Genomic DNA, 18,489 nt, shown 5'->3' on the forward strand with positions numbered 1-18,489 from the left:
CTTTTTACTTTAATTTTTCTTTTTATTCTTCTTTCTTCCCTTCGCTGGCCATGGCGGAGTTGGCATAGAGAAGCCAGCGTCCGACGAGGTTCACCCTCGCTGACGTCAGGTGAGGGATCTGGCGAAAGCCATTATCACCCAACACAAGTGAGGGCGAGTCCAGCGTCGGGACCCCTTGCCAGGCCCTCGCCCGACGTCGGTGAGGGCGGCCCTAGCTAGCCCAAGCGAGGGCGACTCTTGCCTGACACCGACGAGGGCAATCCTGGCCGGACGCCAGCTTCCCTCCGCCATGGCTGGCGGAGGGAAGAGAGAATAAGAAGACAAAAAGAAAAGGAAAAACTCAAAAAATAAGACGGAAGTACTTTTAATAGAGTAAATGTATCACAGTTTGCAAAGTTGGGGATTTTCATGTAACAAAAAAAAAGTTTGGGATAAATTTGTTACTTTGGTAAAATTTGAGATTTTTGGAGGTCTTCTTTTCTTTTTAGTCGGTAAGACAGCACATATAAAAGCAATTCACACGTGCCGATTTCTAGGGTTTGGGAAACGCAACCCCACACGCCCGCTCGCTCTCTCTCGCTTCCCTCCGCCTTGCCTCCTCCGCCCAGCTGCCGGACTCCGCCGCGCGACCGCCGCGTACGCCGGCGAGCCCCCCCTTCCGCCCGGCTCCGTCGACGGCCTCGTGAGCTCTCGAGAAAGCCACGCCTAGTGCCTACGGCCAATAGCCGACCCAATCGACCTCAACCGAGATCCTCCCGAGTAAAAAAACGCCTCTTTTGACTCTTGAATTATCGTTGTCGTTGCGTGGCTTTTACTGAACACTTGTTAACTCAAAACCTTGCCGACGAACAGGCTGCTGTCGCTCAGCTATTTGCCGAAACTAATGGCCGAAAGTATACCCGAAGATGTTCTCATCGACATACTCTTGAGGGTTCCGGCCGAGTCGTTGGTGCGATTCAAATTGGTCTGCAAACGGTGGCGGTCTCTAATCTCTGACCCGGGCTTCGCCAAGTCGCATCTGCAGAGGCTCAAGGCAGGGGATTTAATTCCTAGGCAGAGAATTCTCATTGGCGGCTACCAGACCATAGATTTCAAAACCCTCGACGCCAATGAGGGTCGTGTGGCGGTACCACATAACATCAAAACGATCAAACCTGACAGCTATTGGCAGATCGTGGGGTCCTGTGATGGCCTGGTTTGTTTTCTTGTCTCTGGCATTTTTCTCATATATAACCCGACCACCAGGGAATATAGGGAGTTGCCCTCTTCCGATTTCGAGGAAGATTGTGAGCTTCTTGACCGTAATAATGAGTCATTCTATGGACTCGGATATGACCCTCGATCTGATGACTACAAAATAGTGGAGGGCATCCACGAATATTTCGATCGATTTTGGGGGGCGGCAATATTTTCGCTTAAGTCCGGTTCTTGGAGAAGGATATATTTCCCGATCGAAGAAATCGAAGAAATCGGTTTCAATGTTCGTGACAACGGAGTTTATTGGAAGGGGGCCTTACACTGGCACGTCTATGGGTCGTGGGGCGAGACTGGGATTTTGTCACTTGATTTGTCGGAGGAGAAATTCCACCAGGTGCTTTCGGCTCCTGAAGTCGAAAGGGATGGACAATCCCAGGGATGCCTGAAACTCGGGATTCATGGGACTAGTCTGTTCATGTATAGCAGCTATGGTAACCACATCCACACATGGATAACGGATGAGTATGGGAGAGGAGGATCATGGACAAAATGGTTCAGTGTTGATTGGACAAATTGGTTCGGTGTTGATTGCCTAGCTGTTCCTAAGGTTTCTATCCCCCTCGTGTGCACAACGAGCGGAAAAATCGTTTTTTTGATAAATAGAGAGCAGCTGATTCTATTCAATCCAGAGGATAATACTTACAAAGATTATCCGTACAGCGATTTCTACTTCTTCATCGAATATGCTATGTATTTGGAAACTCTTATTTCCCCCTATCTATCTTGACGGTGAGCCATCAAGAATCTGGAGCGTTGTCATGTGATGCGAGGATTTTCTTAATAGCTAAGGGTTCTAAATGATATTAGTATACATTGATATGTATAACGCTATGTCAACATGTCGCATTATATAAATTTTTACACTAGATTTTCTACTTGTTTCCAATTTAGATAGCAATTTTCCAATTGTCTTCATAATCATGAAGCGAGCTCCATCATATGAAAATGACGATAGCTAATTGTTGTTGTCTAGAAAACCTCTCTGAAATGATAAAATTATGCATAACAGAAGAACATTGCACGCATTACATACCCCAAAATTTGAATTCGTACGGCAAGATTTTCTTTGCTTGAGACGGATTGCTTCTTACCAATGAAATCAAGGAATTTCTCAGGCTGCACATCTTTTTTGAAAGAAGTATCCAAAAAGTTAGAGAGATAAGAAATTATCTCCTCGCTAGGCACCCTAGAGTTTATGTGCATAGTACCCAACCCAACCCAAAAACACTGTGGCCACGATCTCGGTCGCACATGCAGAGAGAGAGAGAGAGAGAGAGAGAGAGAGAGAGAGAGAGAGATTTGCTTCATGGTAGCATTCCCCCAAAACTCCAAACAACTTCACACATGTTCTGAGATCATCGAATTCCATAAAAAGGTAGCATTCCCCCCAAAACTCCACCATTGAAATAATAAGGCTAAGATTCTAACATCGTCTTTCACTTGATGTAGTGCCTTTGCATATTGTACTTCTCATTTCTATGCTTAGCAAACAATCTCATTTCTATGCTAAAATTACAAGAATAATCTTTAAGTTTCGCAACAACTAATAAACTTTTTGGCATAAATGGTAATTTCCTTCATGAAAGAAACGATACCCAAATAATTTTCAAAAGATGATAGTTAGCAACTTCACAATTTTTTCTCAGATGAGTACTTGAGAATAATCACCTTCCAATTCCATGGAATTTATGTGCGACATGTCCTATTGAGCCATGCGATCCTCAGATCATACATGGATCTGCATTTCCCTTCAAGCTTTCGCTGAGACCAATACATCAAGCTGAGAGCAGAATCCATTTTCTTTGATAAACTAGGAAGTAATTCCATCATAAATTCAGTCAAACATCGCATCCGCAAGGAACCATTCTGTTAAGGGGAAATGCCCATCGCAAACACATGATGTTCGACAAAAAAACGACTACGGGATTACATGAAACATCTCCGAGAAAGAACGAGATGATCACAAACAACTGGGAACCAATGAATGACTTTGCATCTTTCCGAGTTTCGAAAGTATACAGCATTGTCCATTCATGGAAAAGCTACGTTAACATCAACTAATCATCATTTTCTTGAAAGTCAGAATCATCCGTCGGCTTCTCACTTTCAGAATCACTCAAGACATATGTCGTCTGCTTTCGGTTCACCCTCTGAGGCCTTCGTTTCGGAGGGGCCACCTCAACCACGTCTTCACCATCATTAGACATAGGATTGGATGACATTTCCTCACTTGTGGAACTGTCTGCCTTACCTTCCTTTCCCAGTAGAGAACTGCTTTTCTTATTGAAAGGAGATGCTCTCATCTTTCGTACTTTCTTTTCTGGCGAAACTCCAGTGCTTTTCAGCTGGCTTTAACATCTCGGTCAAGAGCCGTTGGGTCGTTCCCCGAGCCTGCTGCCTGTTGGCTTGACCTTTCTTCGTTGCTGCAGGTGGCGTTGATTTCTTCGCAGCAGCAGATGGTTTTCTGCCTCCTTTCTTCTTTGCCACCTCTGCTTCAGAGTCCACTATCTCGTAGTCATCATCTCCACTGTCATTACTAATTTCTTCCTCTGAAATCTCGGAGAAAATGACCGAGGGCTTCTTCCTTGTGGCAGCCCTTTTACTGGGTTCTTTCACCTTGACTGGTATTTCAGGCACTTTGTCCTCTATAGCTGCATTGCATGGAAATGTGTTAAACTTCGGGCAAATGTGGCACATGATCCCAATGCAGCAGATGCTCCTTAATCTTCACTATCTAATGTACCCAGTATCTTTACAAATGGAATTGACTTTTAAGTCGAACAAACAAAAGTCAACTCAAATTAGTTTGAAATCCGACACGTTGACGTGCTGTTGATTACCCTGAAAAAAAGAAAAGAAAAGAAACCTTCCACGATGGCCAGGTGAAAAGGTCCCCCTAAGCTCCAACATCATCAGTTTTAAATGCATGCCTGCGAAAGATTCAAATGGCCCGTCAAAAGACCCGTGCTTGCTTGACTTTCCCCTCTTTTCAAGTTGCTTCCCAAAACTATTGTCCTTCCATTCTACCGTTCCTTGATTTTATGTTTTCACTTCAAAAGAAGAAATTTCCTATTAGAAAAATCACAATTCAAAGAAAAATACAAATTTCATCCAAATATTGAAATTGATTTATAAGTTAAAGACCTATTTTAACTATGTAATCCAAGTGTGTATGTGAGAGTTCTCATCTTTTTCGAATTATATGGCAACCCAGATAAATTCACATTAACATGCAATTTAAAAAACTCTCAATAATTATGACCAAATCTCATAGGTTTGCTTTTCATTCCTCTCTCCACTAATGTAAGCTAATTATCCAACTAAAAATCAATAGGATTTTTCTCGGTTTGTAATATAAGGCTGGGCTAAAGGTGAGATAACGGTAATTTTAAACTCAAATCACCCATCAACACGTTTAATTTTAGGATCTAATTAAAGCCAATGTCACTATTTAATTTCACTCCTTCAAGATCATTTTCTGATAATTTTAAACTCAAATTTGATCGTAAAATTCCTTCTTTCTTTTCCTTTTTTTTCCTTTTTTTTTTTTTTTTTTTAATTACTTTATGGTAGAGTTTCTCCCAAAGTCCCTCCTAATATAACATGAAAATTTCCAACCCATTGAGTGAGCCTAGGTTGCCTCCCAAGAGTGTCACAGATTTCAAGAAAAGCATCAATGTGAGCGTTTGGATCATCGCTTGGTAGCCCACTAAATTGCACCGATTGTTGAAGTATTTGAATGAATGACGGCTTGATCTCAAAGTTGTTACTTGAATTGCAAGTCTTCTGATATTTGATGTGGTGCCTTGAACTGTTGGCGCAACATAATCTCTTAAGAGTCTATGTGGATTTTCATTCTCCCAATTTGCCATCTTCTTAGCATAATTTCTCTGTTCTCTCAGTTGCCTTTTGAATGTACACTCGATTTCTAGATCAAGCTCAGCAAGTTTCCCTTGTTGGCTACGTGTCATAAACCGATATATACCCTGAAAAATAAAACAAAACGAAAGCTAAATTAAACTTATAATTATCTAGTATCAATATTAATTAGTATTAAACAAACGATCCTCGACAACGGCGCCAAAAATTTGTTCGTAAAATTCTAAACGTAAGTGAACGTGTCGAGCAAGTAATATAATAATAAGAAAGAGTATCGTCCCACGGAGATTGATAATTAATAAACTAATTAAATACTAAAATAGATTAATTCTAAAATTTATCTAACATATCAAAATATAATTGAGAATAAATTAAAAATAAAATTTGGAAACTAAGTGCAGTAAATCAATTAGATAAATCAATTAGATAAATATGAATTTCAGATTGTTATGAGTACAAGAACAAATCAAACATGTGATAGCGAAATTTCCTAATCTATTTATTATCTTTATCTCTAAGTATATCAAACATACTTAGTTTATAAATTCAATATATCTCTATGTGAATTAAAATAAACATAAATGTATTAAAACTATGAATATTCTCGACTTAGTTTTTTATATCACCTTATCACCGAAAGTTACACAAATAATGCAGTATATCTCTATTTACGTTTAATTTATGGTTATATATTATATTGAGCAATTGCATATTATTACTTTTCGATCTCAAACATGCACATCAGATTATTCAAGTGGTGACTAGTCACTCAAAAGCATTATGCACAATAATATATAACTCGCATGAATGAAATCAATTGCAAAATGTAAAAATCGTGAAATTCACATCATAATGGTTAGGCTACATCGTAACCTTAACAAAAGAAAATTAGAACATAGTAGAATAATAAATAAAAATATAAGTCAAATCTAGCATCTCAAATCAAAGAATAAAAATTCTGTCATCACTTTTGTCTTCTCTTCAAAATACTTGAAAAACTCTCAGAATAATGAAAAACGATCTAACAAAAACATAATTGCTCTCTGGCTCTCAATGTTCTCATATTTATAGAATATATCCAATATCCTTATCTCCAAGCAATTGCGCACAAAATCGTAGTAAATAAGAGAATTTGATTTGATATCTATTTGGCAGTCAGGATAAAATTCGGAAGAGAATATGATTTATCCTATTTTACATTTGGTGCTTGGTTTGGATAAAGTTAGATATAAGGGGATATAAGCCGGATAAAATTATCCCATGGGAAAAGTGAAATAAATGTGGATAAGATTTCTAATATCCATAATAGGAAAGTTATTTTTCTCAAATAACAAATTTCTTAAATTAACAAAAAGTAAAATTATATTTCAATATAAATAATATTTGAATTCTAATTTAAGAAATAAAAGATAAAAAATAATTTTTTTAATTTAATCTTATTTTAAATCATATATTTAACTTTAATTCTATCTTATAATAAACATTCAATCTATCAATTAAATATTTATATTGATTATATATTTTAGGTATGTTGGTACAGTTTACGATTTGATAAAATTTTATTGAAGAATGGTAAAAGGGGAAAAGATAAATAATAAAGAAAATAATTTTAAAAAAGAGGAAAAAGATAAAAAGATAAAAATAAATTAAGGAATAGTATCACGGAGATTTTCACCATCTCCGTTTATAAACTTTAGGTTCATTCACAATGATATGCCGTTTATATTTAAAAAAAAAATGTATATAATATGATGTAAATATATTTGAGTTTAATATTGTGATTCACCAAACAGTGGATATGACATAAAAAAATTCTAAAATTTCATATCCTATCATATTCAATCACATCCTAGTTAGAAATCCAGACGACCAAACGTATCTTAAGGAATAAAATCATGGATTCCATAATTTGATATCCATCTTCCATTGCTTTTTTATTTGAATTCTTGATTTTTGTTATTTTTTCTTATCTTCTCCATATCTCATTATTATGTATAAAAAAGGAAAATTCGAATAATCAGAAGGAAATCCAAATATTTTCTTATAAATATTGTATTATTTGTTGCCTAAAATAGGTAAAATAACTCTATTTTTATAAAGTTATGAAAAAATAAGTTACAATAACAAAATGTTATCCCCATCCTCGAACGAAGGTCAATGACCTCGGGTTGACATAGGCGATGGCATTATGAGGCTCACAAAGGCATGATGGAGATGGAGGCCACACAACAGAGCGGATGGCTAGCTATTGCAAGCCTAGGTTTTAAGTATGCTCACGGTAGAACAAGAAGATGGCAAAGAGAAATTAAGGAAAAAGAAAAGGAAAAAACACAGAAGGAAACAAGAATAAAAAAATTGAAAAGAAAGTAGGTAAAACCCATATTAGCCATTTATTAAAATTGACCAATGTATCAATCATTTAAAGTGATAAATTTAAGGTTTAAACGTTCCCTTAACTTTAGATAATCACGATCATTTTGGGATATAGCCAATATTTTGATGGAGCTAAAAGCCTTGACCGCCCTTAGACATTGGTAGTAATTTATTTTGCTTTAGCTTCATGTTTAAGGTAGATATGAGTAAAATCATTGTTTCATATGCTACTTGAGAAAACTTTAATTTTTACAAAAGAAAAGTTACACAAATGAATTCAGAACTTTAAATTCAATGTACAATATTATTCCTGAACTTTTAATTCATTTAACATAGTCTCTAAACTTTAGTCCAATGTGTAATGTCAATTATGAACTTTTAACTTGTTTAATTTGATTTTGAACTTTTAAATATTCTATATAAATTAGAGATTACGTTGAATATATATCAATATCTCGGAAATCATATTTAACAGGCGCCAATTTCTAGGGTTCGGGAAACGCAACCCCACACGCCCGCTCGCTCTCTCTCGCTTCCTCCGCCTTACCACCTCCGCCGAGCTGCCGGACTCCACCGCGCGACCGCCGCGTACGCCGGCGACCCCCCTCCCGGCGGCCGCCACCGCCCGGCTCCGTCGACGGCCTCGTGAGCTCTCGAGAAAGCCACGCCTACGGCCAATAGCCGACCCAATTGACCTCAACCGAGATCCCCCAGTAAAAACGCCTCTTTTGACTCTTAAATTATTGTTGTTGTTGCGTGGCTTTTACTGAACACTTTGCTCAAAACCTTGCCGATGAACAGGCTGCTGTGGCTATTTGCCGAAACTAATGGCTGAAAGTTTGCCCGAAGAGATTCTCATCGACATACTCTTGAGGGTTCCGGCCGAGTCGTTGGTGCGATTTAAATTGGTCTGCAAACGGTGGCGGTCTCTAATCTCTGAGCCAGGCTTCGCCAAGTTGCATCTGCAGAGGCTCAAGGCAGGGGATTTAATTCCTAGGCAGAGAATTTTCATCGGCGACGACGAGACCATAGATTTCAAAACCTTCGACGCCAATGAGGGTTGTGTGGCGGTACCGCATAAGATTAAAACGATCAAATCTGACGGCAATAACACCAATTGGTGGCAGATCAAGGGGTCCTGTGATGGCCTGGTTTGTTTTCTTGTCTCTGGCATTTTTCTCATATATAACCCGACCACCAGGGAATATAGGGAGTTGCCCTTTTCCGATTTCGAGGAAGATTGTGATTTGCTTGACCGTAACAATGAGTCATTCTATGGAATCGGATATGACCCTCGATCTGATGACTACAAAATAGTAGAGGGCATCCAAGAACTTTTTGATCATTTTTGGGGGGCGGCAATATTTTCGCTTAAGTCCGGTTCTTGGAGAAGGATATATTTCCCGAGCGAAGAACTCGAAGAAATCGGTTTCGATGTTGGTGGCAACGGAGTTTATTGGAAGGGGGCCTTACACTGGCACGTCTATGGGTTATGGGACGAGACTGGGATTTTGTCACTTGATTTGTCGGAAGAGAAATTCCACCAGGTGCTTTTGGCTCCTAAAGTCGAAACGGATGGACAATCCCGGCCATGCATGAATCTCGGGATTCACGGGACTAGTCTGTTCATATATAGCAGCTATGGTAACCACGTCCACACATGGATAACAGATGAGTATGGGAGAGGAGGATCATGGACAAAATGGTTCAGTGTTGATTGGACAAATTGGTTCAGTGTTAATTGGACAAATCGGTTCAGTGTTGATCCGAATGTTTCTATCCCCCTTGTGTGCACAAGGAGCGGAAAAATCATTTTTTTGATAAATAGAGACCAGCTGATTCTGTTCAATCCGGAGGATAATACTTACAAAGATTATCCCTACAAAGATTATCCGTACAACGATTTCTCCGTCGAATATGCTATCTATTTGGAAACTCTTATTTCCCCCTATCTATTTTGACGGTGAGCCATCAAGAATCGGGAGCGTTATCAATTTTCTTAATAGCTAAGGGTTCTAAATTATATTAGTATACGTTGCTATGTATAACGCTATGTCAACATGTCACATTATATAAATTTTTACACTAGATTTTCTGCTTGTTTCCGATTTAGATAGCAATTTTCCAATTGTCTTCATAATCAGGAAGCAAGCTCCATCATATGAAAATGACGATAGCTAATTGTTGTTGTTTAGAAAACCTCTCTGAAATGATAAAATTATGCTAACAGAAGAACATTGCACGCATTACATACCCCAAATTTTGAATTTGTACAGCAAGATTTTCTTTGCTTGAGATGGATCGCTTCTTACTAATGAAATCAAGGAATTCCTCAGTTTGCATATCTTTTTTGAAAGAAGTATCCAAAAAGTCACAGAGATAAGAAATTATCTCCTCGCTAGTTATCTTAAACACCGCGGTGGTATCGGGCTTCACAGAAAAATAATGTAACATGAGGGGATGTCGCAACAATGGACCCAACTCTAGCTCTTCAAACCGTTCGACTCCTATGGTTAACCATACAGCGATGTAATCAAGGAATTCCTCAGTCTGCACATCTTTTTTAGCAGGTAGCTACTTCAGATCATACAACAATGTGATCCACCGAACCCCAACAAAGCAATGGATAAATGCATTTATCTGATAATAGAAAGGCTATAGTCATAAAAAGAATTAAGAGAGCTGATGTAAAATGAAGAGGGACCCTAGAGTTTATGTGCATACCCTGTGGTGAACCATACAGCGATGTATACGCTAAATGCCCCCAAACCCAACCCAAAAATACACTGGCCACGAGGGTGGTTGTGAGAGAACCAAGCCCAGTAAAAACCAAACAACTTCACACATGTTCTGAGATCATCAAATTCCATAAAAAGGTAGCATGCCCCCCAAAACTCCACCATTGAAATAATAAGGCTAAGATTCTAACATCGTCTTTCACCTAATATAGTGCCTATGCATATTGTACTTCTCATTTCTATGCTTAGCAAACAATCTCATTTCTATGCTAAAATTACAAGAATAATCTTTAAGTTTCGCAACTAATAAATTTTTTGGCATAAATGGTAATTTCCTTTATGAAAGAAGCGATACCCAAATAATTTTCAAAAGATGATGGTTAGCAACTTCACAATTTTTTCTCAGATGAGTACTTGAGAATAATCAACTTCCAATTCCGTGGAATTAATGTGCGACATGTCCTATTGAGCCATGCGATCCTCGTATCATACATGGATCTGCATTTCCCTTCAAGCTTTCGCTGAGACCAATACATCAAGCTGAGAGCAGAATCCATTTTCTTTGGTAAACTAGGATTTAATTCCATCATAAATTCAGTCAAACATCACATCCGCAAGGAACCATTCTGTCAAAAGGGGAAATGCCCATCGCAAACACATGATATTCGACACAAAAACGACTACGGGATTACATGAAACATCTCCGAGAAAGAACGAGATGATCACAAACAACTGAAAACCAATGAATGACTTTGCATCTTTCCGAGTTTCGAAAGTATACAGCATTGTCCATTCATGGAAAAGCTACATTAACATCAACTAATCATCATTTTCTTCAAAGTCAGAATCATCCGTCGGCTTCTCACTTTCAGAATCACTCAAGACATATGTCGTCTGCTTTCGGTTCACCCTCTGAGGCCTTCGTTTCGGCGGGGCCACCTCAACCACGTCTTCACCATCATTAGACATAGGATTGGATGACACTTCCTCACTTGTGGAACTGCCTGCCTTACCTTCCTTTCCCAGTAGAGAACTGCTTTTCTTATTGAAAGGAGATGCCCTCATCTTTCGTACTTTCTTTTCTGGCGAAACTCCAGTGCTTTCAGCTGGCTTTAACATCTCAGTCAAGAGCCGTTGGGACGTTCCCCGAGCCTGCTGCCTGTTGGCTTGACCTTTCTTTGTTGCTGCAGGTGGCTTTGATTTCTTCGCAGCAGCAGATGGTTTTCTGCCTCCTTTCTTCTTTGCCACCTCTGCTTCAGAGTCCACTGTCTCGTAGTCATCATCTCCACTGTCATTACTATTTTCTTCCTCCGAAATCTCGGAGAGAATGACCGAGGGCTTCTTCCTTGTGGCAGCCCTTTTACTGGGTTCTTTCACCTTGACTGGTATTTCAGGCACTTTGTCCTCTAGAGCTGCATTGCATGGAAATGTGTTAAACTTTGAGCAAATGTGGCACATGATCCCAATGCAACAGATGCTCCTTAATCTTCACTATCTAATGTACCCAGTATCTTTACAAATGGAATTGACTTTTAAATCGAACAAACAAAAGTCACTTTGGCGAAACCTTTTACCTGATGAATTGTCTGGTGAAGATTCAAGGTTATATGCAGCAAGTCGTTCTTTTAAGTCAAGCATCTCGAAATCCTCGTCATCATCTGAAACTGAGGCACTCTTGCTAGGCTGTATAAATGAAAACAGAGATGTGAATGTTGTCCAAGACACTTGCCTTGATTTTACTTAGAAGGAAGAAACCAAACACACCTTTGGAGCCGGAGCTTTCCTAGCACCGGCACCACGTTTTGGTTTTGCAACATCAGCAGCATTTCCTGAAAAAGAGACACATCTACTGTCAGTGACTCCATATGACAATAATAATGCAAACAGTTTCAAGTTATAACATGAATTCCATAATAACCTGCTTCCAATGTGACGGTTGATCCTTGAGTGACTTCTGCTTGAGCTTCTGGATTGTTAGCTTTAGTGTCATTCTTGCGAGGCTTTTTTGGTGCCTGTCTAGAAACTTTTGTGCCGACTCCATTTGCTTTGCTTCTTGCCTTTCTCGTTTCCTCTGCTTGGGCATCCATTTTTTCTTGCTCCTGCATAGCACAGCGGAGAGCATTAGTCAAAACAGAAAAAAAATTGGAGTAATGTCAAGAGGGCATCAAAAACCATACATCAAGTTTTTCCTCTAGAGCAGCAAGATCTTCCAACCACAAATTCTCTGGAGTTGCTTTTCTCAGGGCATCAACCTCGTCAACAAGCTTGTCCTTATCAGCACATAATTCCTGAACTTTCTCGAGGGTAAGTGTGCCAATTGCCATGGAGAGCAGATACTCATAGTCACTGGCTTTCACTCCTTTGGTGGTGGGCTCTGAGTTCTCTTCTGTTTCTTCTGAATCATCCGTTGACCCGGCCACTGCTGTTTCAATTGTTTTAGTCTCCTTCCTAAATGGTGTAAAGCCTTTTGCTTGCAGCTCTTGGAACAAATCTGCTCTCTTTCGATTGCTCACAATGATCTCTCCATGGACAACACCAAGAATAAACCTAACCTTATTGTCCAACATCACTAACTTCAACTCCAAGTTTTCCAGCAAAATTTTCTGCAAGGGAGAAATAGAAAAGTACTCATAATATGCTATTTGCAACCAGGTCACATATGAAAAGCCTTGGAGCACAAGTAAATAACTGAAGACATTTCCTCGCTTTCACTGGGATTACCTTTCTTTTCTCATAACACTCAAGCCTTAAGTGGAAAAACTCCTCTAGAACTGCAGAAAGAAAGATGATTAATTTAAAATGAGACATTGATTTGAATACCATATATAAGTTACAATCCTACTAAAACATGGCTGATCGTGAGCTAAGCAGAAAGATTAGCATACTTTGTTCGGGGCTGTCATATTTCTTAATCACTCCGTTTGGGTCAAACAGGTGCATGTTACTCGTGCTGATCGATGAGGTCAGTTTAAATTTCTTCAGTAAACCCTCTTGCTTTGCTATCATCATGTTCTCCTCTGTCAACATAACTTCAAAATGTACGGTTACATCATCACTGTACTGCCTAAATTCCTGCAATTGGCAATTGAAATTTTAGCGAAAAATTCAAAGACAAGATGTGATGCACGAGGTTGGGTTGCTTGAGAGCTCATTACCTTGACAAAAGGATCCTTTGCTTTATCTTTCTCTCCAGTTGATAATGATTCCAAAAACTCCCTGTAATCCTGAGTCCATCGACGTATTGGAAGCTCTGTGATCCTCAGTGTGGTATCATTGACTTCCTCGATTATCCCACAAACAGTGTAAGTAATGCCGGCTTCCTTCGTAGCTGTTTTCTCAATGGTCCCTCTAAATCCGCGATACCAAGGATCCATGGGCTCCATCATTTCACCATTCAACAAACGTCTCAAGTTGGCAATAATATCTCTTGGATTGTAGTTGGGGATGTAAGAACTCCATCCAGTTCCAATTCCTTCACTACCATTGACGAGAACCATAGGTAAGATAGGCATGTACCTGCATAACAAGACCAGTATTAGCTAACACTTTCGTTTGGGTTAAATGAATAACAGGGGTCCTATAATGAGTAATTACCAAGTTGGTTCAATAGATTGCCCATCTTCATTTAAGTAGCTCAGGAGGTTGTCATCATCCTTCGGGAAGAGGAACCGCGTAGTTGGCGAAAGCTTCGTGTATACGTACCTAGGGCTTGCATGATCTTTTCCTCCCTACCAAAGTAACATTTTCATGTAAGTAAAAAAAAAAAAAAAGAAAAAGAAAAGAAAAGAAAAGAAATTGCAGACAAACTGATTATCTTCAGTGATATATGAAATACTCTCACCATGTTGCGAGTCCCAAATTGGCCATTTGGCATGAGAAGGTTAATGTTGTTGCTGCCTACATAATCCTGTGCCATTCCAATGATGGTACTAGCAAGACTTTGCTCACCATGATGGTACGCTGAATGTTCAGATACATAACCAGAAAACTGGGCAACCTTTGCTTCTTTGATGAAATTCCTTTTAAATGAGCAGAATAGAATTTTCCTTTGACCTGGCTTGAGGCCATCAACCATGGAAGGAATTGATCTTTGAAGATCAGCCATAGAAAACAATATCAGCTCCTTATTAACAAAGTCACTGTACTTGATGAGCTTCTCCTTCTGATCAAGATAAGTACCAGGCTGCAGGAAACAAATTCATAATTCCATTAAGTCACATCTAAAAATGCAACAAGTACTTCATGTTCTTATAATTCCAACAGCACTTCCAACCTCGAACTGACGAAGCCAAGTCTTCCTTGCTTCGATCTTCTTCTTGCTAAAAGCCAACTCAATTGCATCCCCATCTTGGTCATCAACCCATACAAAATCCTTCTTGTGCATGTCAAGATTTTGGAAATATTGCTTCCCCTCTTTTGAGGTGCTTGTTCCCAACCCCTGCAGGGATCATTCAACAATGTTATTCATAACAGACAGTAACTGAGTTATACTTCAATGATGTAGACAAACCTTATAGTACTTGATTGACCACCCACTTCCACTGCCCCCCAAACTTTCCTTCCAGGACTCATATTCTGGCATTGTATAGAAACTTAATTCTCTTCCATTTTTATGAGTAGCCTGTAGTCACAATTAGAGAAGGCTTAAAGCTTTTTTTCCATCTACCAAAAACGGTTTAGATGATCAACTTAATTTAAAAATCCCCACCTTGACAATTGGAGTGATGAATTCAACTAGGAAAGATGGAACTTTGAGCAAGGATGGCCAGAATGAATGAACGAAGTTAATTAAAAGGCCTTTAATGTGGGAACCATCATGATCCTGCAAATGCACATCCAAAAAGCAATATATACTTATTCACAATACTATGAAAAGCATTTACAATAGTGGCACATGCTTGACAGAAAAATTATACAAAACAAAATCCATAGAAGAGTGAAACCTGGTCTGTCATTATCATCAAATGACCATATCTTAAAGATTTGACACTGTCATAATCCTTATTTTGCTGCAACCCAAGAATCTGCTTGATGTATTGTATCTCTTTGTTTTCCATTATTTGACTATGGCTGGCTTCCCTCACGTTGAGTAATTTACCTCTCAAAGGAAACACTCCATAACGATCTCGACCAACAACAGAAAGCCCAGCCATCTGCATCAACGCAGTTTGGTTAGCCAACTCTTGGAAAATGTTCAGCCACAAAAATTAAGGTGGTTTCCATGCGTCACATCCAAAAGCTACCAGCACTTACTGCAAGGGCCTTTGCTGAATCTCCTTCTGTCAAAATCAGGGTACATTTATCAGAGTTTCTACCTCCAGCGTCATTAGCATCCTCAAGCTTGGGAATCCCACGGAGGTTCTCTCTCTTTGACCCATCAGTTTTCTTTAGGTCTTTGCTCAGCTTGAAATTTGCCCATGAAAGGAGAGACTCAACAATTCCAGACTTTACCACTGCATTATAGCAAGCATAAGCAAAATTTGCCTAGAAATCAATTGATCAGTTTCATTAAATTCACTAAAGAGTGTCCGACCTTTCTGTAGGAACTTGTCAGATAGTTCACACTTGGATCCAAAGCTGCTCTGACGAAGTGTCAAAGTTTCCTTGGTTTGAGAGTCAAATGCAGGATTGTCAATGAGGGCATTGACAAAAACCCATAGATGACTTTTAACGTTATGGGCTTTGAGGTTGGCATTCTTATTCTTCTTGTTCACAACACTCATAACATGGTTGGCAATCTGATTGGTCACATAATCAACATGTGTTCCTCCCTTGATAGTAGCTATCGCATTCGCAAAGCTGACCTGTTGAAGAATTCACGATGTCAAATTCATTCAGTAGTACTAGCTCTATATTTGCTGTTACCAGAAGAAGGTATTCAAAGTACCTGTTGAAACTGTCCGTCACTTAGGCTTACACAGACTTCCCACCTGTCATTCACAGTCTCCTCAATCCTGATCCAATCAGTAAATTTGGCTATCAGAATACCATCCCAAACTACAAAATGATTATAATCGGACAAAAAGAAAAGGAAGAGAACCTTGGGAGGGGACATTCTGGTCTATTTTTAGAGGCAGATTTTAAATAGAGGCCGACATATTCAGCAAATGTTTTGACAGGAACCCTTTTCCCATTCAGCTCAACCTTTACTGTCTTTCCAAGACACCCAGCCATATCAATCACTCGCTTTTTCATCAAAGCAACCACATCATCTTCAAGGTGGGTCATGTTAAACTTTGCCAAGTCGGGTTTGAACGAGACCTTGGTCCAGTTTTCACCTGCCTTGCAAGCCTTGATATCAGGTGCACCTTTCACTCCCATGTTCTTCGAGAAAACCTTTAAATCATTGGAACTGATCATTACAAAAGCTCAACCAAATCGATTCCACTAACCCAATAAAAATGGTGAGAACATTATTCCACTATAGACCAAAATGAGTGTGTTTACTATCCTAAAAAAGTAGCAACAACCTTGAGCAAAAACTACTACATGACGTCCGGAAAAAAAAAAAAAAGCACCATTCTGACCAAACAAGGGCAGCTGAACTCCAATGCCAAAAAAGAGCACAGCTTAAACAGAGACAGTTACCTTCCCACCAGAGCAATGTGCAAGACTAACATCAAGAAACAAACTTGAAGAAATCCCAAATCATGAAATCCAGAGAAAAATGGCAACACAGGCGCATCGAAGAACATCAGCCGTCTATACCTGCTTGTACTTGAGGCCGTTCTTGCCATCGGCCGTCTCGATGACAAACTCCGTCGAGAATATGTTCGTCAGCTTAGCGCCGTACCCGTTCCTCCCCCCGGTCGTCTTCTTCACATTGTCGTCGTAGTTGCTGCTGGTGAGGAGGTGGCCGAAGATGAGCTCCGGCACGTAGACGTGCTCCTCCCGGTGCATCTCCACGGGGACGCCGTCCCCGTTGTTGTAGACGCTGATGAGGTTCCGGTCGGCGTCGATGGTGACTTTCAGGGAGTCCATCCTGGGGTCGCGCTGCTTGTTGTCGGCGGCGTTGACGAGGATCTCGTCGAAGATCTTGTAGAGGCCCGGGACGTAGGTGATGGGGCGGTGGACCATCTCGCCGCCGCCGCCGCCGCCGCCGTCGCCGCCGTCGCCGCCGACGTCGTAGATCCAGAGCGACTGGGTGTGCTTCTCGACGGAGCCGATGTAGGTGTCGGGGCGGAGGAGGATGTGCTCCAGCTGGGACTTCTTCTGGTAGGTCTCCTCCACCGTCTTGCCCTTGCGCCCCGCCGCCGGAGCGGCGGCGGCGGCGGTGTTGGCGATGTTGCTGGTCTGGAGGGGGAGCGTCTGGGCCATGGTGGAGCGAGGGAGGAAATCGAAGATGTGAGGAGATTCTCGAGAGGAGAATGACGCAGGGAAAGAAGAGAGAGAAATGATTGGTTTTTTAGAGAGAGAGAGAGAGAGAGTTTTTGAATTTCGAATTGAGGCGCGTTGCTTTGCTTGGCTTGCTTTTGGACGGACTGCGCTTTTGAAGTCCGTCGTGGACTGGGGCTTTTGCACCTGGGGCTCGTCCGGACTTCCGGTTCATGAAATTTCATCGATTATTATTATTATTATTTTTTTTTTTGTAAATACGTTAGAAGTCCGACAACTTATTACGAAAGTATTATTGAATCATAAAATTTTTAACAAGTGATTTAAGTCTTAAAATTTATCATAAAAATATAACTAGATCTCAAAAACTTTCAAAAAGTACAAACAAGTTTAACTTGTTGCGAAAATGTAATTGAATCTTAAAATTTAAAAAAAAATGCAAAGTTTTTCTAACGAATGCACTTTTTATAACGGGTTTTAAGATTGGGTTAATACCCTAAAAAATCTCAAACTGGTACATCTATGACAAATTTACTCTAAATTATTTTTTTGACTATGAAAAACTCCAAACTTGTACACCTATAATAAATTTACCCCGACTAACCATAAAAAACTCTAAACTGGTACATTTATAACAAATTTACCCAAAACTAATTTATTCAACCGTAAAAAACTCTAAACTGATAAATTTGTGACAAATATACCCTTCGTTAAATTGGATTAATACAAAAAAAATCACAAAAATTGTAAACTGTGACAAATGGAGCATAAAATCCAAAATTGATATATTAATCAACTGTCACGTGTCATTTAACTTAATAATTTGATAATAAAATTTAATAAAAACTAACAGAGAGTAAATTTGTCACAAGTATATCAGTTTAAGGTAAATTTGTCAAAAATATAC

At 39.6% G+C, this 18,489-nt stretch overlaps 2 protein-coding genes across 3 annotated transcripts; one reads left to right on the forward strand and one right to left on the reverse strand.

Moving 5' to 3' along the window:
- The first annotated feature begins 549 nt into the window (after positions 1-549).
- LOC104414308 (F-box/kelch-repeat protein At3g06240) lies at positions 550-9,621 on the forward strand. Of its 2 annotated transcripts, XM_010025375.3 has the most exons (3): positions 550-759; positions 853-1,195; positions 8,661-9,621. In XM_010025375.3, exons 2-3 carry the CDS (start codon positions 884-886, stop codon positions 9,468-9,470), a joined length of 1,122 nt encoding a protein of 373 aa, XP_010023677.2. In that variant the 5' UTR covers positions 550-759; positions 853-883; the 3' UTR covers positions 9,471-9,621. The 2 variants fall into 2 exon arrangements, with proteins under 2 accessions (XP_010023677.2, XP_039154741.1); XM_039298807.1 differs by lacking the exons at positions 550-759; positions 853-1,195 and adding an exon at positions 8,006-8,222 and having other exon boundaries at positions 8,311-9,621.
- A 1,182-nt stretch (positions 9,622-10,803) lies between these two features.
- On the reverse strand, positions 10,804-17,633 carry LOC104414311 (DNA topoisomerase 2). Its single transcript, XM_010025376.3, has 19 exons — positions 16,956-17,633; positions 16,288-16,583; positions 16,135-16,201; positions 15,781-16,051; positions 15,501-15,700; positions 15,191-15,400; positions 14,956-15,069; positions 14,758-14,868; positions 14,521-14,685; positions 14,089-14,430; positions 13,842-13,975; positions 13,403-13,763; positions 13,133-13,319; positions 12,969-13,018; positions 12,425-12,850; positions 12,166-12,346; positions 12,012-12,076; positions 11,822-11,930; positions 10,804-11,659 (listed from the first exon to the last, which is right to left on the reverse strand). The coding sequence occupies exons 1-19, from the start codon at positions 17,562-17,564 to the stop codon at positions 11,067-11,069; spliced, it is 4,491 nt and encodes a 1,496-aa protein (XP_010023678.2). The 5' UTR covers positions 17,565-17,633; the 3' UTR covers positions 10,804-11,066.
- Positions 17,634-18,489: the final 856 nt, after the last annotated feature.

The sequence above is a fragment of the Eucalyptus grandis genome, chromosome 8 (genome assembly GCF_016545825.1).
Source record: "Eucalyptus grandis isolate ANBG69807.140 chromosome 8, ASM1654582v1, whole genome shotgun sequence".
Classification (NCBI taxonomy): domain Eukaryota; kingdom Viridiplantae; phylum Streptophyta; class Magnoliopsida; order Myrtales; family Myrtaceae; genus Eucalyptus; species Eucalyptus grandis.

Excerpts from the sequence above, each read along its gene's own strand:
- LOC104414308 (XM_039298807.1), top strand. The coding sequence starts at position 8,337 with ATGGCTGAAAGTTTGCCCGAAGAGATTCTCATCGACATACTCTTGAGG.
- LOC104414311 (XM_010025376.3), bottom strand. The coding sequence starts at position 17,564 with ATGGCCCAGACGCTCCCCCTCCAGACCAGCAACATCGCCAACACCGCC. Across the intron at positions 16,202-16,287 it reads CCAGAATGTCCCCTCCCAAG|GATTGAGGAGACTGTGAATG; the intron begins GTTCTCTTCCTT and ends TGATTGGATCAG. Across the intron at positions 14,431-14,520 it reads CTTGGCTTCGTCAGTTCGAG|CCTGGTACTTATCTTGATCA; the intron begins GTTGGAAGTGCT and ends TGTTTCCTGCAG.